Source organism: Berghia stephanieae, chromosome 7, assembly GCF_034508935.2.
Source record: "Berghia stephanieae isolate SIO BIC M18660-M18661 chromosome 7, UCSD_Bste_1.3, whole genome shotgun sequence".
In the NCBI taxonomy this organism is placed as follows: Eukaryota; Metazoa; Mollusca; class Gastropoda; order Nudibranchia; family Aeolidiidae; genus Berghia; species Berghia stephanieae.
Window position 1 is genome coordinate 10121276 of NC_088366.1, and position 22156 is coordinate 10143431.

A 22156-nucleotide genomic window follows, 5' to 3' on the forward strand; every position below is an offset into this window, starting at 1 on the left:
ACAGACATTTTTGATGGGATATGTGTATTTTGACTTATAATCCAAATTATAATTTTGTAATATCAATTTTGTCATAAAATTTTGATTCACAACTTTTTAATGTTCTAATAAAAATCCCATAAGCTAAATGTGTAAAATCTCTCCATGGTGACACAAAATTCTACAATGTTGAGAAGTGGGAAGAAGATGGAGGTTATTCCTTCATTAGTTTTTTTGCAGAAGATGTGCCACAAGATTATTATATCATTTTTATTCCAGATCCGCAATCAGGATTCAAAACAGACATCATCACAGTTAATGTATTCTTTCTCCAAAAAAAATGTTTTTATACATATAATGATGATGCAGAATGATTAAAACCGCCCAATTATAGGTAATTAAATTTATTTTTGTAAAAAGAACCAAACTGTCCCATAATGTTGTCGGTATTAGTCGATTTCTATCGAAACAATGAGTTGTTACTTATAATTATATCTGATACTAAATCCATCACTTGTCTGGAGGATATAGGTTGGTTATATTATGCTCGATAAATAAAATGTAACATGATGTATTTTGAAGTAATTATCGTGTTTGATAATGGGGTTATTTGAGGAGAAAAATATAAGGGCGGATTAAAAATAGTATTAAACTCACTCTTCGACGAAATGGCTATTCAATTATATTAGTTTTGACATCAGTTATTTTACACAGTGCAGTGCAAACCGTGGAAAAGGAAACAACGTTTGATCAGTAAACCTGGAATAATTAATGATGAATTCCGGTAAGCACTATTTTATAAAATCCAATTTAAAATGCGTTTATCTCTAAACCTTCTCCTTACCAGCTATTTTTAAAAAATTCTTCAAAACTTCACACCCACCCAACACAAAAATAGATATTTCTTACTCAAACAGAAAAGATACAAGCACGTTCTACATTATATTGTTCGACAATATAAAATATATTACAGAATGTCAAGTTTTTATAGCTAGATCTATAGCAAAAAGAAATGAAATCTGGATGAGAAAAGTGCCGGTTGCATCGTAAGGAGAGCGTTAAAGTAGTTAACTTTATTGTTAAAATCCCAGTGTTTAGACGCATACGTAGCATTGGTATTTTGTTCATTTATTGTAGTACTTGGCTGCTGTGTTGACCTCCTTTCTAATGTGGTATCTGCGTTGGTCTTCTTTAAGAGTCATTTCAATCTCATTAACTCTTTCAGCGCCATTGGCCGCACTGTGCGGCCAAAGTAGAATCTGTTCTACTGGCCAATGGCCGCACAGTGTGGACGGTCTTGAAAAGCAAAAACAATAATGTGATCCAATGCTATTTTCTACAAAAGTACTATAGATTGAAACCATGGTGTCATCTCTTTAAAAAGGAAATTCAGTTTTAACCCAACGGGCGTATTTTAATTGAGATTTTGCGCCAAATTAGAATGTCGCTTTGTCTTAGCTTGTCATTCTCATGCTGCCTCAATCAGGTGTCAGCCATTTTGTGACAGAAATGTGAATACAGCCAGAGCGCTGAAAGAGTTAATATAGCAAGATCTTGTTTCAGGTCTTATGTATTTATTCCATAATCCAACCGCTGTTTTGTGAAAAAGGGAGCATAGTTTAAATATACACTCTAGAGCTGTTTATACAACATTCAAGTAATGTTATGGACTCATATTATATTCAACATTACATCGTTTTAACCTTAACACTAAATTCTCAATACTATAAGCCACCTAAAGCGTTGGATGTCTTTCACATATTTATTTCAGCATTCCGTCTGTTTAAGCATTTCAAAACAGCGCCACCATGTTATATGTGTTTCTGTCTCAATTCTTCGGTACCAAGTTTGCTTTTTGACTTTCTTCTGAAGTTCATCCACAATCCACCCAAAATCAAATGCTCATTCAATGGCTTACTATCACCTCAAAGCTTTCCAACCAAATGCATTTAATAAAAATAAAACTCATAATAGCTGCCAGACGGAAATAAAGTACCAAGACTAATAACAATGTGTGACCTTAAAAATATATAGACATTAATACAATTTAGTGAGAACTACTCATACAAATGGCAGGCTCAAAACAATAATAAAGAGCTGAGTGATGTCAATATCGTTCTATCTATAACATCCCAAAAGGAACTTGTTACTACTATAACTTTGTCAATATTTTTTTCTTCCGCATTTCTTCTGGAAGGCATCTAGACATCATTTTCTATTTGTAGGGAGTCTTTTACAATGGCTATAAACTTATGTGATTATGAATAGTTCTTTATATTAGCAAAATAGATTATATATTATATATTCTATTTTTATATATATATATATATATATATATATATATATATATATATATATATATATATATATATATATATATATATATATATGTATAGTATGGACTGTATTAAAATGTATGGATATTTTTTTTGGTCAGATCCAAAATTTCAGAATACCGATGACCTGATACGTCTCCTGGGAGGCTGCAATTTCTTCCAATGCCTTCTGACCACATCCGTGTCCTTGACATACATGACTTCGTCTTTCACTAGCATGTTCATGACATTTGGAATGTACAACCCTGGCTGGAAATGCTTGGATAATTCAACGATAAGAATAACTTCTTCTATATCAGCAGAAAACACGACCCTACTTCATATCCCAACTGATGATATTCACGAACAAGTTGAAGACATCAGAACCAATATAACAGACAGAAATGAATTTGTTACTACATGCGATGGTTATGAAGAATGTAAACATGTCCAATTTAACCAGAATGAGTCTACCATTGTTTCAGAATGGGGTCTCATCTGTGGTCACTTTTGGAAGGTTTCAACAATCACTTCACTTCAGATGGCAGGAATAACAATTGGGCATTTTATCAGCGGGTATTTGGGAGATACCTTTGGACGAAAACTCACTTTGGTCAGTAATCTAGCTATTCAAGCAACTCTCAATTTAATTTCTGTTGCATCGGTATCGTGGGAAATGTTTGCAGTGCTTAAATTCTTCAGTGGCGTTGTTTGTGGTATCATATTTAGTGCTTCAATCGTATACATGACAGAGTTTATAACACCGAAATGGCGGGTTATCATCCCAAGTTTACCTACATGGGTTGTTGGGTGTATTTTATTAAGTATTGCCGCTATGGCATTCAAAGACTGGAGATATATTCATGCTATAGACGGCGTTTTAACATTTCTGATACTAATACCATTATTCATTTTCCCAGAGAGTCTTCGATGGCTTATAATCAACAACAAGAAAATGAAAATAGATCGCGGAATTAAAATGATGGCAAAGCTTAATAAGGTGGATGCCTCTGGAAACGTACTGACTTGTCTCTCTGATCAGCGAATGCCAAAACCTTTGAACATGAATTTGTTTTTTCAACTTTTTACAAAAAACATGAGGAAAAACACTTTTATTTTGAGTTATGTGACATTTGTAGTAGACATTTTGTACATGTCCACCAGCTTTGGAGCCGTGTTGCTACCTGGGAATGTCTACCTTAATAACATCATCATCTACACAACAGGCTTATTTGCAAATGTCACTGCTTACCTTGTTCCAAACAAGTTTGGACGAAAAAAGACAGGAATATTTAATAATTTGATCAAGGCTGCGTCGTTGAGTTTATATTTGGCTTTTGACGCTTTTACCCGTGGGACAGTTCGAGAAATTGGAACGTTGGTTTTTATAATAATAGCAAGGAACTGTTGCAGTTTAGATTGGTTTGTCATGCTGACATGCACAAACGAAATGTTTCCAACCAAAATACGAGCCACGGCACTTGGATGGGTTATGTTCGTCGGGGGCGTCGGATCCATCATTTCTCCGTTCATTGTCATGAATGATGACGTCATGTTTGTCTCCTACATCATCATGGTGGCTCTCATTCTGACCAGTTCTGTCCTGTGTCATTTCCTACCAGAGACACTGGGGACAGATTTGACCGACACTATAAGCTCTGTGAACGTAAATAACCTCGATCATAATCATGTCGAGCACGGCATTTAAGCAGAATGGCTAATATGTCACCCGCCACCTCAAAATCGTATTTGCATCTAGGTTCAGATCTTCATCTTCCTCCAGGCCCAGCTCTTTCATATCATCTTTTAGATTATCCCACCATCTACTCTTTGGGCGTCCCTTTTTCCTCTTTCCCGCCATTTGTAAGTCCAATACATTCCTTCCCATGTACTCCCTCTTTCGTCTCTTTACATGTCCGAACCATTTCAATCTATCTTCCTTCATCTTTATTGATACATTCTTCACTTCAGTCAACCTTCAAATTCGTTCATTTCTCACTTTATCTTTTCTTGTCCAGTCAAGTGACCATCTCATTTCTGCCACCTCAACTTCTTTATCTTGTTTCATTTGTATTCATCAGTTATGTGTATTGATAGTTATGAAATGTAGATGTCTGATAGTTAAGGATTGCCATTCGTTCCTTCATAATCAGATACTGAATATATATCATTTAAGTTTCAATTAGCCGAGCTTTGCACTTTAACGAATTCCTTCAAAATGGATAAGCGGAAAAGTCATAATTTTGATACTGTAAATCATTTATAAGTTACGATCCTTACCAGTTATCGATTTTAATATAGCTGTTTGAAGCGCGCGAAACCCTTTCCTATTGTTTTACAATTAATGAAAAAAAATATTTTTTGATTAAAACAAAATTCTTCTTCTTCTTCTTCTTCTTCTTCTTCTTCTTCTTCTTCTTCTTCTTCTTCTTTGTCTTGTGGAAACCTCCAATATTGTCGAGGATCAATCCACAGTTTGTAGGGTTTTACATTATAAACTTGCTAAAACTCTGCACATGAAACTAATTTTAAAAACACATAGATTGAAGAGGTTCAGGGGTTCGTACAAAATTTTGCAGCAGTGCATTGAGGGACAGCTGAGAGAAAGGGAAAAAAAATACGCGCCACTTTTTAACAATCTGATTATAGGTGGGGTCCCCGTCTCTATTGCAATGAGATAATAGTTAATCCACATTGATCACTTGGAAATTACCCACTGTCATTGTCGGATAAAAACTACGCCATAAATGAGTACGATAATAGATAGACAGTCCTGATATTGATTAGATAAGCTCGCAATCAAATAGCAACACAATTCTTTGGTAAGACTTTACTGCCTACACTAAAATTTAAAAAAAAAACGTTTTGAAATTTTTGGCCTTATTACTCATGCTTCAAATATCACTGGATTAAAATTAAATTTACTTTGGCAAAAAAAAAAAACAAAAAAAACCTATCAAACCCAGGAATTTACTTAAAGTCCCGGGTTTGAGAATTTTTGACAAATATCAAAGGTCATTTGGATCAATTATTGATGAAAACGAGTTTTCTGGCCAATTTTTTAAAAACTTGTCATTTTTAAACGAGTACGGTAAATTTTGTACCAAGGTTATTTTATGAGATTAATAAAAAAGTATTAGTAGCCTTTCTCTCAGTTTTTTGAGTAGGCTAATTATAAACGCATTTTAAAGCACGTGCTAATTATATAATATATAGTCTAAGCTTTATAGCTCAAGCTTAATGAAAGAGTTTTGTACGATTCTTCTTCTTTTTTTTTGTCTTTTTTTTAAATGTTTATATTTTTTGGAGGGGATGGGGGCAGCGGGTTGATTTGAGTACTTTTCCTTTACGATGATGGGACCAGAATAAAACGATGATCCTTTTTATAGATAGAACGGAGTTGACGTCACTCAGGTCTTTGTTTTTGTTTTTTGCCATCCGCGTTTATGAGTAATTTTCACTAAACTGTATTAACCAGACCATAAACGTTAAAAGTTACACATAGTTTTTTGTTTTGTTCCGTTATACTTCCGGATGGAAATGTTATGAGCTTCTTAGCCAAGTGCATACTATTTGATAGAGCATAAACCCCTAAATGGAGCCCTGCAACGCATTAACTCTTAGAAAATGAAGCCTGTAAGGCGACATCACAATTTGTGTTTTCGACAGAGACTACATTCTCAACTGACAGGTACTCATTTACACCTGGTTGAAAGAAAGAAAGTAACGTCTTCTTATCTGAGAGCTCAATGTTTACTCCGCCCAGGCCGTGAATCGAACCAGAAACCTACAGGTTCGAAGGCTGGTGTCATAGCACCATACCACAAAGCCAGTGGGGTGGCGTGCAGTATAGGGTGGTGCCAGAGTCAGAAGAAAATGACTTAAAACATGCTATATCTGTAAATACGAAAGAAAGAAAAAATGAAAAGAAAGAAAAGACTTACTCATATATAAGGAAGAGGCGGTATTTACCATATCTTAGTTTTATTTTTTTTTTTTCATTCTATAAACCATTTTTAAAGGATGGATTCTGTGCCAGGCACCAAGTCAACCAATATAGCCACGCCCCTGCACAAAGCCTTTACAAAACCACACATAGCAGGTTGAAGCACACATGTACCATCGTCTCAAAACGGTAGCACATCGTAGAATTTTAGATTGAATCTCCACTCAAAAAACCTGTCCAGTAATTTAGATCCTCCACTCAAAAAACCTGTCCAGTAATTTATATCAACAAAAAAATCGATGCACGGTGCATCAAACCTTTGCGCACCATGATGACGTCAGAGGTCTGATCCGTCCATAATGAAATAAAACACGGCGCGCAAAGCTCGTATGTGTAAACGATGCTGCTCGAAGCTCGAAGAAATAAATAACAATGTGAAATTGAATGTAAGCTTCAATTTAATAGACGAACACAGATAAAATGGACGTTTCGGGTTTCCCCTTTATCAACAAAACAGGATGATTGAACACTACAGACGAATGAGATAATATTTTAATGGCGTTGTTAAGATGTATAAACAAAAACATTGATGTATGAAGTTCCTTAGTAGATGTAGACTTCATTTTGATCCCCCCGACCGTGAAAATAGAGACTTCAAAGGTTTGGTCTGCCGACCATCGATAGTATGTAATACAGGATCTGCCTCCTCAAAGCCTATTTTTTGTCGGGATGCAATGAGTGCTGGAAATCAAATTTGTAGACACATACAAGATACTTGCGATTGATTTCCATTTGTTTTGGTGGAGTATAAACACTTTTTTCAAGCATCGCCATCGTCATCATCATTATTATCATCATCATCACCACCATCATCATCATTATCATTATCATCATCATCATCACCATAGTCATAACAATAATAATACTGACCTTTACCAACTTTCCCAAAGTTTAGTCTAAAGATTTATCAGTTTTATCGGTTTCAGCTAACGCCCGACCCTATACTCCACGCTCAAAGATATAAAAACAATGTGAAATGTAATGTAAGCTTCCATTTAATAAAATAAAACAGATAATGTGGACGTTTCGGGATTCCCCTTCATCAACAAAACTGGATGAGTTAAACACTACCAACGATTGAGGTAATATATGTCATAATGGCGTTGTTAAGGTGAATAAATATCAATGGTTCTGGGCATTAGTCGATACGAGAAAACAAGCGTAAAAACTATGCTCAGAATTCTACGCTGGCTACCCGTTCGAACAAGAATCGAATACAAAATTGCCAAATTTATGTTTCAACGCACTAAATTCCAGATATCCCAGCTACATCCAAAAACTTGTAATCCCCTAATCCCCAATTCGTCACCTTAGGTCATGGGAGATCCGGCCACTAAAAGTGCCAAAAACACGGCTTACAAATTTCGGCGATATATCTTTCTATATAGGGAATGAGATTAGCGGAAGAGTAGCGTCCCTTGATTGGACGTCACCCATAGCCTGTGACGTCACCGACGGAAAAGTTATTAGAGAGAGAACGTCATGTTGGTTGTGCGCATGGTCTCTCGTCCTCGCTTCCGCCATCTGTGTTCTTGACAGTTTTTATGGGTTTTACGGCGCTTGTAACGCATTAAGTTCATTAAGCACCCAAGAAAAGGTAAGACAAGGGGGAATTGGTTCAAATAAGAATCAGATGTAGATACCAAGAGCACACTATCAATGTATTTAGTTCGAGATCACCTAAATGTCTTATACTGACGTTAAGCACAGGTCCCCACTAAGAGTAACACACACTCAGATGTTTACAAATCATACATAATATGTACATAAAAATAACACAGTGCATAACAGAGAGATGAGTTAAAAGACAAAAAAAAAGCATCTCAATAAACTAACTATACATATGATTGTTTCCCTCTCCGCCAGGGTATCCGACCAGGGCCAGGACAAAACCAAGTAATCTCATTCCAAGACAAAGACAGAAAGCAAGTTGGAAATCATATATAGGGGTATAGAAGACACAGTAAGTACCTCCCTGCCTACTATGGGAGGTCAGGAACCCCACCAAGTGAGATCACATACGTTCCATCCGTACACCAGCACAAAAACCCACTAAGAGGAACACACTCAAATGCTTGCAACAATATACATGCAAAACATTACATACAACAACACTTAACTGAGAGATGATTTACATGGAAGACACATTTAGTGCCCCCTGCCCACTATGGTAGGTCAGGAACCCCACCCAGATATAGGGAGATAGAAAACACAGTAAGTGCTTCTCTGCCTACTATGGGAGGTCAGGAACTCTGCCCAGATATAGGGAGATAGAAGACGCAGTAAGGGACCTCCCTTGGAATCCCACCCAGTTAACTCACTCAATCCTAGAGATTTTTGCTATTTTTCAAAATCGGAAAAAATGTATTAAAAATTAGCATGTGCATGGATAATTTCATTCAACTACCATCAACGTGTAAAAACTAAAAACATTAGCTTTGATACTACGCCTTTAATTTGTCTCATAAAAAAAATAATAAATAGGGCATGGGGTAAAAGTAACCAGGGTAAACTACGGATATAGTCGGTGTTAGGGTTGAGTGAGTTAAAAGACTTGGGGTACACGATAGAACTGCAATAATTATATGGCACAACATGACCACATTATTGAAAAGCCTATATATCAACGAAATAAGATAATCCAAAAATCAAAATTAATAAAAAAATATTTGTATTGGATGTCTTTAGGAAGTAATGGCACGAATGTGAAATTTAAAAACAGACTTTAAATACATATTAAAATTATAATAAATGCAATAGAACCAAATCATAAGAACTATAGACTATATTATACTAGTGTACACAATAAGATATTCAAAAATCAGTTGAATAAAACATTGTATTTTATATTTGTTTAGTAAAACCATGGCACAGATGTTAACACTGAATAGATAATCAAAATACAATAGATATGATAGAACCATATCAGAAAAATTATGTATTATATATATATATATATATATATATATATATATATATATATATATAATATATATATATATATATATATATATATATATATATATATATATACTAGTGTACAAATAAAATAATCAAAATCAATTGAATAAAATAACATAATACATTATATGTCTTTATTAAAACAATGGCACGGATGTTAATATTTTAAACGGACTTTGAATACATTGGCAAATGAAAAAAGATGTATTAAAATCGTATCACAATGCATAAAAATTATATAGGCCTTTACAAACACTAAAATAATTAAAATTCAAATAAAATAAAACATCGTAAGGAAGCAGGATGTTATTGTTAATAAAACTTTATTTTTATTAATTGCTCTTTTACATAGCGCAATATCACCTGAAGGTGCTCAAAGCGCTTTACAATGGGTCCCTAGCCAAGAGCAACGTTTAACATGTAGGACATTTAGCATGAGGCCTGTTAGGCGACATTACATTTTTTTCGGACACAGTCAATGCTGTTAACGGCCAGGTACTCATTTTATACCCGAGTACGGTGAGAGAATGTGAATGAAGGGCCTTCTCCAAGGAATCAACAATGCGAACCCAGGAGTCAACAATGAGAACCCAGGACCTTCCGATCCGAAAGCGAGTGTCATACCAATAGACCACATAGCCGCAGACTTGAAATGCATGAAGATAATAATACAATAACTATATTTTATCATACCACTTAGTATTCTGTCGTATAAAACTACCAGAAATTAAGTTATAGCATTGAAAAATCAAAATGGAATCTTTGTGAACATTGTAAATTACAATCATATTACCAGTGAGTGCACTTTAAAACGGTTTTTATTGTTTGAACGATAGTAAAACCTGTATTGATACAAGATTTTTTTGATTTTTTTTGATTTTTTTTTTTTTGGGGGGGGGGTTGTTGTTTTTGTTTTTAAGGGTTGCACTTGCAACATATTGAGGTCATATCAGCCCCAGTAAAACGGAAGTAAATGGGATAGTAAAAAGTTCTAGCATTACAATTGAAACCACCCAAGAAAAGGTAAGACAAAGGGGAATTGGTTCAAATAAGAAAGAGGTGTAGATTCCAAGAGCACACTATCAAAGTACTCAGTTTGAGATCACCTAAAAGTCTCATCAAGTCACAAGCGGAGGTCCCTACTAAGAGGAATAGACTCAAACAAAATACAGTGCATAACAGAGAGATGATTTACAAGGAAATAAAATACCAAATCCCAAAATCATCCCCACATTTGACTACAGGGTATCCAGCCATGACCAGGACAAAACCAAGAAATCTCATTCCAAGTCAAAGACAGAAAGCAAGTTGGAAAACTGATAAAGGGGATAGAAGACACAGTAAGTACCTCCCTGCCCACTATGGGAGGTAAGGAACCCCACCCTTATACAATATGTTAATGTAAGGACAAAAATCAGAATAAACAATAATTAAAGACCTACATTTGCAATCTCATTTAGCCCATACCATAAGCGTTATTGGATTTTAAATAAAAATTAATACAAACGTATAAAATGTCCTTCATTCATCCCCAATGGGGAAATTTGTATGCATAAATAAATGGATAAATGCATACATAAATGGATAAATGCATAAATAAATGGATAAATGCATACATAAATGGATAAATGCATACATAAATGGATAAATGCATACATAAATGGATAAATGCATAAATAAATGGATAAATGCATACATAAATGGATAAATGCATACATAAATGGATAAATGCAAAAAAATGGATAAATGGGTAAATGCATAAATAGATGGATAAATACAAAAATAAATGAATAAATGGATAAATGCATAAACAAATGGATAAATGCATAAATAAATGGGTAAACGCATAAATAAATAGATACATGCATCAATAAAAAAATTCATTGATAAATACACAAACATGATATATTTAAAAAATTGAGCTTTTATGTAATGCAATATCCATTACACGTGCTCCCTGGCCAACAGCAACCTTAACATTTAGGACGGAACATAACGCCTGTTAGGCGACATCACAATTTTTTTCGGACACAGACAACACTGTTAAAGGCCAGGTACTCATTATACATCTGAGTACGGCGAGAAATTCTTAGTAAAGAGCCTTCTCCAAGGACTCAACTATGCGCCGAATGAGGCTCGAGCCCAGGACCTTCAGATCCTAAAGCGAGTGTCATACCACGAGACTATATAGCCGCATATAAAGGGTTAAATACTGATAGAAAATAAATCATTGAAATGTCTTTGATAAAAACAGCAAATAGGAATAATTGAAAACAGTTACTAATCAATCATACATTTCATAGCATTAAAGGATTTAGACAAACATTCATTATAGATAGTATGCGCTTGGCTAAGAATCTCACAGCATTGCCATCAGGGAGTATAGGGAATGAGATTAGCAGAAGAGTAGCGTCCCTTGATTGGACGTCACTGGTGGAGAAGTTATTTGTAAACAAACCAACTACAAGCCAAGCGCTCAAATACAAAATTTATTATTCATATTTCTGTACAAAAATGCATAGCGTTGATTATGATAAGCATTTTTGTACAGAAATATGAATAATAAATTTTGTATTTGGAGCGCTTGGCTTGTATTTGGTTTGCAAATAACTTCTCCCCCGGTGACGTCCAATCAAGGGACGCTACTCTTCCGCTAATCTCATTCCCTTTAACGGACCAACACACAAAACTCTGTGCAACCATGAACTTTTATAGTCTGGATAATACAGTTAAGTGAGAATTATTCATAAACGTGGATGGCAAAAAGATAAAAACAATAACAAAGACTCTAGTGATGTCACCTTCATTCATCCATAGATAGAACCAAGTTGCCGCCACTCAGGTATTTGCTATTGGTTTTTTTTTTTTGTTGTTGTTGTTTTGGGGGGTTTTGTTGTTGTTTTTTTCAATCCATGTTTAAGAGTAATTCTCACTGAACTTTGTTAACAAGGCTATAAAAGTTTAAGGTTATACTATAGGTTACACCATAGTTTTGTGTGTTGGTCCGTTATATTTCAGGATGACAATTTTGTGAGTTTCTTAGCCAATCGCAGTATCTATAATGGCAGTCAAAAGCAAATATGAAATTCTTCTCACTCTCGATCAATAATAGTTTAAAACGATAAAGCGATTATTATTGTTTATTTGTTTAGTTTCACGAGTTATACTATTTATTATAGTATTTAAAGCTTTTCAGAACCTTTTAGCTTTTAACTCACTCAACCCTAACACCGACTATATCCGTAGTTTACCCGGGTTACTTTTACCCCATGCCCATTTATTACATTTTTCTGAGACAAAATCTAGGTGTAGTACCAAAGCTAATGTTTTTACTTTTTACATGTTAATGATAGTTGAATAAAACTATCTATGTACATGTTCATTTTTAACACATTTTTTTTTCAAATTTAGAAAAGTAGCTAAATCTCCAGGTTTGGGTGAGTTAAACGATACGATACAAAAAAAAAAACGACACGATACTATTAACGATACGATACGATACGATTTATTCACTGTCTGAATTGTTCAATTTATGAAGAATACTTGTCCCATCCAGTCTAGTAACACAAATCCTAAACCAATCTCCTCCAGTGATTGTTATATTATAATAAGTCGATTTAACTCTCTCCTTACCGATCATTTTCAGTATTTTACCAAAATAGCAGGCTTACCGAGCAGAAAAAATAGATTTTTAAAACTCAAACTAGCTCTCTACAAAACAACCTCTACAAAACAACCTTATGTTCTTATTAATTAAACAAAGATCATTCTTCAAAGTTTGTGACGTACAAAATAAATATGAATGAGAGAAATGTATCTATATTGTGTCTTAACAAATGTGATGATTTTGCTGTAGGTGGTAAGGAGAGGGTTAAATTAAAAAAGGAAAAGTAACTGAATAAATAAATCAATAAACACACCATTAAAAATATTTTTTTAAAAAGAAATAATTACTGTCTTCCCATTTTATGGCATTCTATGAAATGATATTGCCAGTTTGATAGTGACCTATATTTCTATTCGAATGTAACAACTTTAAACAGCAGTAAAATCAAATACTTAATATAAAATAACATAGCACAGTAACATAACAGAACATATAATACATTATATTTAAACATATATAATACAGTATTATATTCAAATTAACACGTAATGTTAAATCAAAACTGACAGGAGCTAAGCTATTGTTGTACCATCTACTCATAAATATATATATATATATATATATATATATATATATATATATATATATATATATATATATATATATATATATATATATATATATAATATCATACGCATTTTCAATGACTTGGAAGGATAGGGTTATCGTTTACATCATATCGTGTTATGTCGACAACAAACGCTCTTTGACAACTATGACTATTGACAACAAACGCTCTTTGACAACTATGACTATTGACGTATTTTGTGTCAACTACAGTAACTTGTTGTTTATTAAATTGAAATCAAATTATTTCTGGCTGTGGACATATTTAAAAACTCTTTGTCTAACTGCCTTAAAAGAATGAAACATTCCATTTTTTTTCCTCGAGAGCGCATTGTTTGAGTAATACACAAATATTATTTTTGGTCATAAAGATAGAAACATCAGATCATGGTGTATCTGTTTTGATGTCATCCTAACACAGCACAGAGAAAGCTAGAAAGGCATGCAGATAGTTTCTATACAGTAGAAAGTTGTGTCCATTGGTCGAAAAAATGAAATGTTGTAGCGTATCAATACGCTAACACAATGCTAATCTGATTAGGAAATTATTAATTACCTCAGTAAATTATTATTAAGTTGTAGATCATTGTGCACAAAACTTTTAACTTGATTTCAGAGATCGAGCTGTTTTGATATAAGAGGGGAAATTATATTGTGTTTTGATCACGGCTTGACTCTCACAAAAATATCACACATGCACACATAAACGTGCATGAAAGAACAACGATAGTATTGTGTAAAGAATCAAGTAAATTTAATCCACTGATTATCAATCCAACAATCACAGAATCAAACAGACGCACACAAACAGAAAAACAACTTAAAGACATATCAACAGGAACACACACGTACACACACACACACACACACAAACAAACACTGTAACTGCAAAGTTTTGATCCAAATAACAGTTCCGTCGATTTGTGCTTGTCTGGCTTGGCCACAAATATTTTTTTTAACAAAGCTGCGTAGTCCTCTTGAGGATCTTTAAACAAAGCTGCGTAGTCCTCTTGAGGATCTTTGTACAAGCTATCCAGTCTTCGACACACTATTATTCTCAACAGTGATGGAAATGTTGCCGCTCGAAGCTGGAAGAAATAAATAACAATGCACGATTGAATGTAAGCTTCAATTTAATATTCGAAAACAGATAAAATGGACGTTTCGGGTTTCCCCTTTATCAGCAAAAAAGGATGAATGAAACACTGTAAACGAATGAGATACTGTGGTAGTGGCATTGATAAGATGAATAAACATTCCTAATATTCATCTTTTTTTAAATTCAATTTTGACACACATGGTGGTATCAGGTGTATTGTGTTGTGGTCGGAGTTTGAGATCGTTTGTTTACATATTGAGGTTTAGAAATACTGTATGTTACAGTAACACAGGCCAAGTGTGTTGTTATGACGTTAGTAAACATTTCTTTGCTTGATTTAAATTTATTTCTATGTTGATAGCGTTTTAAATATTGAATACGTCTGTAAATAATAGCTGTCGTCATTGTTTAATTAATGATATATTATATTTTATTTATAAAACGCCTAGAGCTCATATTGGATGAGATGTTGGCCCAATTTATTATTATTATTATTATTATTATTATTATTATTATTATTATTATTATTATTATTATTATTATATTATTATTATTATTATTATTATTATTATATAATATTTTTTATTATTATTATTATTATATTATTATGTATTATTAATATTAATTATTATTATTATTATTATTATTATTATTATTATTATTATTATTATTATTATTATTATTATTATTATTATTATTATTATTATTATTATTATTATTATTAATTATTATTATTATTATTATTATTATTATTATTATATATTATTATTATTATTATTATTATTATATTATGATGTATTATTAATATTAATGATTATTATTATTATTATTATTATTATTATTATTATTATTATTATTATTATTATTATTATTATTATTATTATTATTATTATTATTATTATTATTATTATTATTATTATTATTATTATTATTATTATTATTATATATTATTATTTATTATTATTATTATTATTAGTTATTATTTTATTATTATTATTATTATTATTTTATTATTTTTATTATTATTATTATTATTATTATTATTATTATTATTATTATTATTATTATTATTATTATTATTATTATTATTATTATATTATTATTATTATTATATTATTATTATTATTATTATTATTATTATTATTATTATTATTATTATTATTATTATTATTATTATTATTATTATTATTATTATTATTATATTATTATTATTATATTTATTATTATTATTATTATTATTATTATATTATTATTATTATTATTATTATTATTATTATTATTATTATTATTATTATTATATTATATTATATTATTATTATTATATTATTATTATTATATTTATATTATTATTATTATTATTATTATTATTATTATTATTATTATTATTATTAATATTATTATATTATTATTATTCATAAAACAAATCGACAGCGCTCCCTAGGCAGTTTAAGCAGCACTCCTAAATAGCTACAATGGAAACTAATTCTTCTTTTACTGATTTATCAGACAAGTAAAAAAAAAATTGTATGAAACTCATTATAAATGTTATGGGGACCAGGAACTTGAAGAAAAACGAAACCTTTCGTTTATCGACCTCTCCCTGATTTAAAATTTATAAAACAATTATTTTAAGAATAATAACATACCATTTATATAGCGCAATATCCACTAGACGTGCTCAAACCGCTTTACAAGAGGTCCCAAGCTAACAGCAACATTAAACATGAAGGACGAGACATGAAGCATGTCAGGCGATATTTCAATATTTTTTTCCAACAGAGACAACGACTCATTCTACACCTGAGCACAGGAATGTGATAAAGGAGCCCTTTTCACGGTATCGAAACCTGGACCTTCCGATCCGAAAGCGAGAGCCATACGACTAGGCCCCATCACAGAACAGGGAGGGCCACATAACGTCATTATTAATTAAAATGTATTTCTAATTTCAACATTTTTTGGAGTAACCACATAGTAAATTTGGCACCGAGCCAATGCCCTGGAAAAATATTAAGCAAGGCGGGATTTGCGAGCGACCGACCGTCCCTCCACTTGTAGCCACGGTATTTGGCCATAATATACATTGCGATTTCATTTCGACTTGCTTCAGCCTTGCCTGTTCTCAGATCGCCGTCACCTGTAGAAAACACCACGTGTATGCAGCCTCTTACAGTTGGCTAGGGACACCCTAGATATAGTAATCGTGTGATATAGGGTAAATGCTAACAACTTGGATTGATCAAGGTGTTCCAATAAAATAGAAAAACTTTATACGTAGTTCTATTTTATTACCGCACTCAATGTATCGCATAGCTGCATATCGATAGTCGGCGGATCAAACCGCTGAAGTTTCGAGTTTCACAATCGGCGGATCAAAACTCTGAAGTCTACATACGAGCCTTGCGCACCATGTTTTATTTAATTTTGGGCGGATCAGAACTCTGATGTCATAGATATATATGTGTATATGTATATACTTTAAAGGAAATGGATGTGCGGTGAAAGGCTGTGAGTCACAGATCTCAAAATTATCGCATCTACGGCTGTTTTAAATGTTATTTCTATATAGGACGAATCTTGTTTCATATTCAGAGGATCACAAATGACTATGTGCTGCTTTTGATGACATTTTCTGGATTTTAATCAATTAATTTAGCGATATTTTAAAGTTTTGTTAATATTTCCAATGACTTTCTTTCTGCTGGACTGATGAAATATTTATATTCATTTATCAATTTCAGATATTCCTGGCTTTTGGCTTTCTAATTCGTGATAGTTCTAGTGCTGACGAAATTTGCGGCGATAATCAACCAGTAAGTTTTTACTCCTTTACCCGTCAAAGTGACAACTAACTCATGCAATCATAAAATTAGGCTTTCCAAAGGCTTCTGAATCAATCACTATTTCATGAAGACAGTTGACGTGGTGTATATATAGAATGAAGATGACACACTTGTCTTTGTTATTGTTTTTTGCCATCCGCTTTTATGAGTAATTCTCAATAAACTGTATTAACCAGACGAAAAATGGTCCAAGGTTATACATAGTTTTGTGTGTTGGTCCGTTATTCTTCCGCATCGCAATGTTGTAAGCTTCTTAGCCAAGCACACACTATCTATAAATATTGGCGAAAAAGCTGAATAAATAAATAAATTCAGACATAAAGTGTGAAGCGGGCATTTACGTCAATATAGATGAAAAATAAATGATATGGAAAATTGCTATATAAAAAAAGAAGATAAATATTCTGGTCTCTGGAAACCAAACCCGTTGTAACACAGTGTAGTTAATTGTTACCGCAAAGAAACTCGGGAGAAAAAAATTTGTTGCAAAATTGAAATCATTCCAATATCAATTACTCGTCTTATACTGTGTGTATTACTCATCTAATATATAACCAGTCCTTTATGTGCTGCTATGTGGTCTTGTGGTATGACACTCGCTTTCGGATCCGGAGGTCCTCGGTTAGAGCCTCCCTCGACGCATAGTTGAGTCTTTGGAAAAGGCTCTTTACTCACATTCTCTCACCCTAATCAGGAGTAAAATGAGTACCTACCTACCCGTTAACAGCGTTGTCTCTTTCGGAAAAAAAAATGGTAATATCACCTAACAGGCGTCATGTTCTATTCTATATGGTACGTCTTGCTATTAGTCAGGGGCCCCTTGTAAAGCGCTTTGAGAATGGTAAGTGGACTTTGCGCTATAAAATGCTCTAATTTCTAAAAAAAAAAAAAAAAAAAAAAAAGTCGATGTTTCAACAACAACCGACGATTTCCTCCCCAGTCCCCCTCCCCATCCTGCCTGCCTTATTACTGTCTTCGTACTTTTACTTACGACAACAGAGAAGAAGAAGAAAAAAAGTAGAAAGAATGAAAATACACACAAATGCTTACAATAATTAGGTAGCCTTCTATACTTTTAACTAATAACTTTTATGTGTTATGAGAGTTCGTAATTGGATTCAGTAGTCTGATGTGACGCCGCCCGGCAACGGCGGCCATCTTGGTTCTAAGCAAAGAAAATCATTACTTTTTATTCTTCATGCTGGCTAGAACTTTTCATCTACTCGTGTATTGCATTGACAATAGTAAGTTTCCAATGTAGAAGAAATATGGGATGTGTAAAAATGAACCATTTTCTTTGTATTTTTTTTTCAGGCATGCCCACCTGGTAAAAAGTGCCAAAAGGCCCGAGGTAGTACCAGAGTTCCAGAAGCTAAAACGTGCCAGTGTAAGTATTAAAAGTAATTATTGATTATTTATAATCATTCTCATCAAACATGTCTCAGTTGAATATTTTTCCTATAATGTGTTTTTGAGAGAAATTTCTGTAAAAGGAATAAATAATTTCAGTATTAAAGAAAAATTTGATGGTATTTCTTAGACTGAAACCTGTGGGCATGACCCCGTGGTTATGTTTATTTAATGCAAAAACTGAAAACAAAAAAACCCTCGTTTGTCGTATTATTAGGATCGTATATGAAGAATTCCGTGTACGGCTAGATTAATGTTGAGTGAAACATTAACTAGAGGGTTCCTTTTATTTATGAATGCAAGAGGAAGTTGCTGACAAATCATTGGATGGAGCAACGTGGTTAGCTTTCCTTCCAGAATGGCATTTCTTCTGACGCGGCGGTCTATCTAGATATCTAGGGTATTTGAGTCATTGTGTTTGTTTATTTTGACGTCAATTGACCTTGGCATGACAATGAAATAATATAGTTATAACGAAATGATAGTAAAAAGATATGAAATAGAGTGAAAGGATATAAAATGAAAATGAAACGATATGACATGTAAGCAAAATGATATGAAATGATGGTGAAAAGATAAGAAGTTATAGTAAAATGATATAGAATGATAGTGACAAATATGCACGTGGTATATATCATATTATTCTACGTCTCCCATTGGAAAACCCTACATTTTTAAAGTAAATACATAACCGTTAAATAACGCTTTGAACGCATTTAATTAAAAATATGGAGCGATTGCCGAATATTTTTTGCTCATTTTATTGGTTTAAAATAAAGTAAACAAGAAAGGTGATTGGTTACTAAAAATACTTTTTTGGTGCTCATGAATAAAAATCCAGTGTTTTTTCGTTTATGAGTCAAATTCTCATTCAAGCAGATGGACAAAAACACAAATTATGACAAACGGAGGTAACACTACCATACAATGGTCATGAAATTTCAAAGAATCTTACATGGAGGGGTGGAATAAACTTATCCTTTCATTAATTTGCATTTATTAAACAGGTAACTGTTTTTATTAAACGAGTTATTCTTATAGAGCCAAATAACACCACGAGCTTGTGCACGATAATTAAAAGAATTGTATATTAAACTGACCATATTCCACCGCGGCCTTTATGACAATCTTTCAATGGATAAAACAATAAAACGTTATTGGAATATTACCACTTAGTTTCTCGTATCAATTAGAACAATAGTCTTATCCAAGAGGAATCGCTTATTTGATTTCCAAATGATTTTTAAAATTCCAAAAAAGTAAAGCTTTACGATTAAATAAAAACGTCTAAAATTAGGATTAACTGTTCACAACCAACATTCAAATTCATTATCCGAGATAGGAAAAAGTTGTGACCAAAAAAAAGTTTTAAAAAAAGAATCAACCATCTTTTTTTTATTTTTATTTATCTTTTTTTAAATAAAGTTTTTTTTTAATTGAGCTTTATATAGCGCAATATCCACTAAATGTGCTCAAAGCGCTTTACAGGGGGTCCTTGGTCAACAGCAACATTTAACATCTAGGACGGGACATGCCGCCTGTTATTCGATATTACAATTTTTCGGACAAAGACACCGCTGTTAACGACCAGGTATTCATTTTACACCTGAGTACGATGAGAGAATGTGAGTAAAGAGCCTTTTCCAAGGACTCAACTATGCGCCAAGCGCGAGGCTACTAGACCACATAGCCGCACAGAACGACACGACGAATACAATGTGCACATGTGCTAATCCTATATCGTATGATGTCATAACATCGGGATGAATTAGATCCGATTAGGGAAATTAGAAATAAAACATGAGGAATGCGAACTTGGAGTTTTACGCCATGAGATAAATTGTTTCTATTTCTTTCCTACCATGACAAAGTTAAATTAACGGCAGGTTTCATATTTGTGACCCATCGTCTCAAAACGGTATACGTCGGAAGGAACTATATGCCTAAAAGCCGAATTAAATGTTAAACTTGTAAAAAATATAAATTGTTGGCATTGGCACGTTTCAGTATGGTATCCATTCTCTCCTCAATAAAACATATAAACTCGACACGAGTCTGATATGTCTGGCTATGAATTCAATTTTCAACATCTTAACCAATCCGACTTATTACCGTTTTGAGGCGAAGGGTCACATTTGTGGCTATAGGGGATGAGATTAGTGGAAGAGTAGCGTCCCTTGATTGGACGTCACCGACTGAGAAGTTATTAGAGAGAGAACGTCATGTTGGTTTTGTGCATGCGTCTCTCGTCCGGTGAAAGCGGCATGAGACACTTCACCGAAAGCGAGGACGAGAGAGACGTATGCGCAAAACTATGTTGACTCGTTCTCTCTGTAAGGTGACGTCCAATCAAGGGACGCTACTCTTCCGCTAATCTCATTCCCTATAAGTTCAATTTTCAGCATATATTATTCGTAGTTCATCCCCACACGAAACCGTTTTCAGATAACGGTCCACAAATGCATTGTGACCATTTTGTTATCTCTATCCATATTATCATAAAATGTTCTTTTTCGTTTTAATTTCAACAGAACCTGGTAAAGGATGAGGCAGTAAATCAGATTACGCCAACTGAATCTATAATAATATAAGCAAGTTCGTTGTTGTTGTTGTTATTATTATTATTATTATTGTGATTGTTGTTGTTGTTGTTGTTGTTGTTGTTGTTGTTGTAGCTGCTACTGCAATTGATGTTGTTGCTTACTTCGGATTCAAATAAATGTGACTTTTAAAAATCAAATTTTGTTTTTCATTTCATTCAACACTATATTTGAGTGCAATTTATATTTTAAAAAGACTCATTTATAATATTATCTGGGGCAAGTTATTATGTAGACAAACTTAACACTTGTTTTGTGGGTTTGTGCGTTAAGTGAAAGACTACAACGCCCATATTTATGAGAGAAAACCGGGCAAATTCAGAGACTGTGACAAAGTACTTCCCACGAGATATAACAAACACAACTAAACAATCATTATTAGGTAGACAGGGGGGGGGGGCAGAAAAAAATATCGATCTTGGTCCCTTTGCTTGAGAAGCGAGCGCTCTACCAACTGAGCTATCGGGGCCCCCCCCCCCCCCCCCACCCTCCCCCAACTAGAGGACGACAGAGACAGAAGAAAATTACCTTGCTGGCATTGACACGTCCTAATAAAAACTGAGACCTGTGACAAAATATTCAGATTGTGGAGGCGGCACTGTAAACTGCAAACCTTTTTCAGACGGATTTTTATCAGTCAGAGAAAACTGCGATAATTTGTCATTTATTTATTGACTTAAATATGACATTTATTTTCTGCAATGCATCA

The 22156-nt window shown here is 33.2% G+C and overlaps 1 protein-coding gene across 2 annotated transcripts; it reads left to right on the plus strand.

The window, feature by feature from the left end:
* The first annotated feature begins 657 nt into the window (after nucleotides 1-657).
* Nucleotides 658-21580, plus strand: LOC144976669 (organic cation/carnitine transporter 2-like). Of its 2 annotated transcripts, XM_078921000.1 has the most exons (5): nucleotides 658-763; nucleotides 2417-2907; nucleotides 17336-17407; nucleotides 18752-18824; nucleotides 21379-21580. In XM_078921000.1, coding segments are annotated over exons 1-5 (651 nt in total). In that variant the 5' UTR covers nucleotides 658-750; the 3' UTR covers nucleotides 21381-21580. The 2 variants fall into 2 exon arrangements, with proteins under 2 accessions (XP_078777126.1, XP_078777125.1); XM_078920999.1 differs by lacking the exons at nucleotides 17336-17407; nucleotides 18752-18824; nucleotides 21379-21580 and having other exon boundaries at nucleotides 2417-5703.
* Nucleotides 21581-22156: the final 576 nt, after the last annotated feature.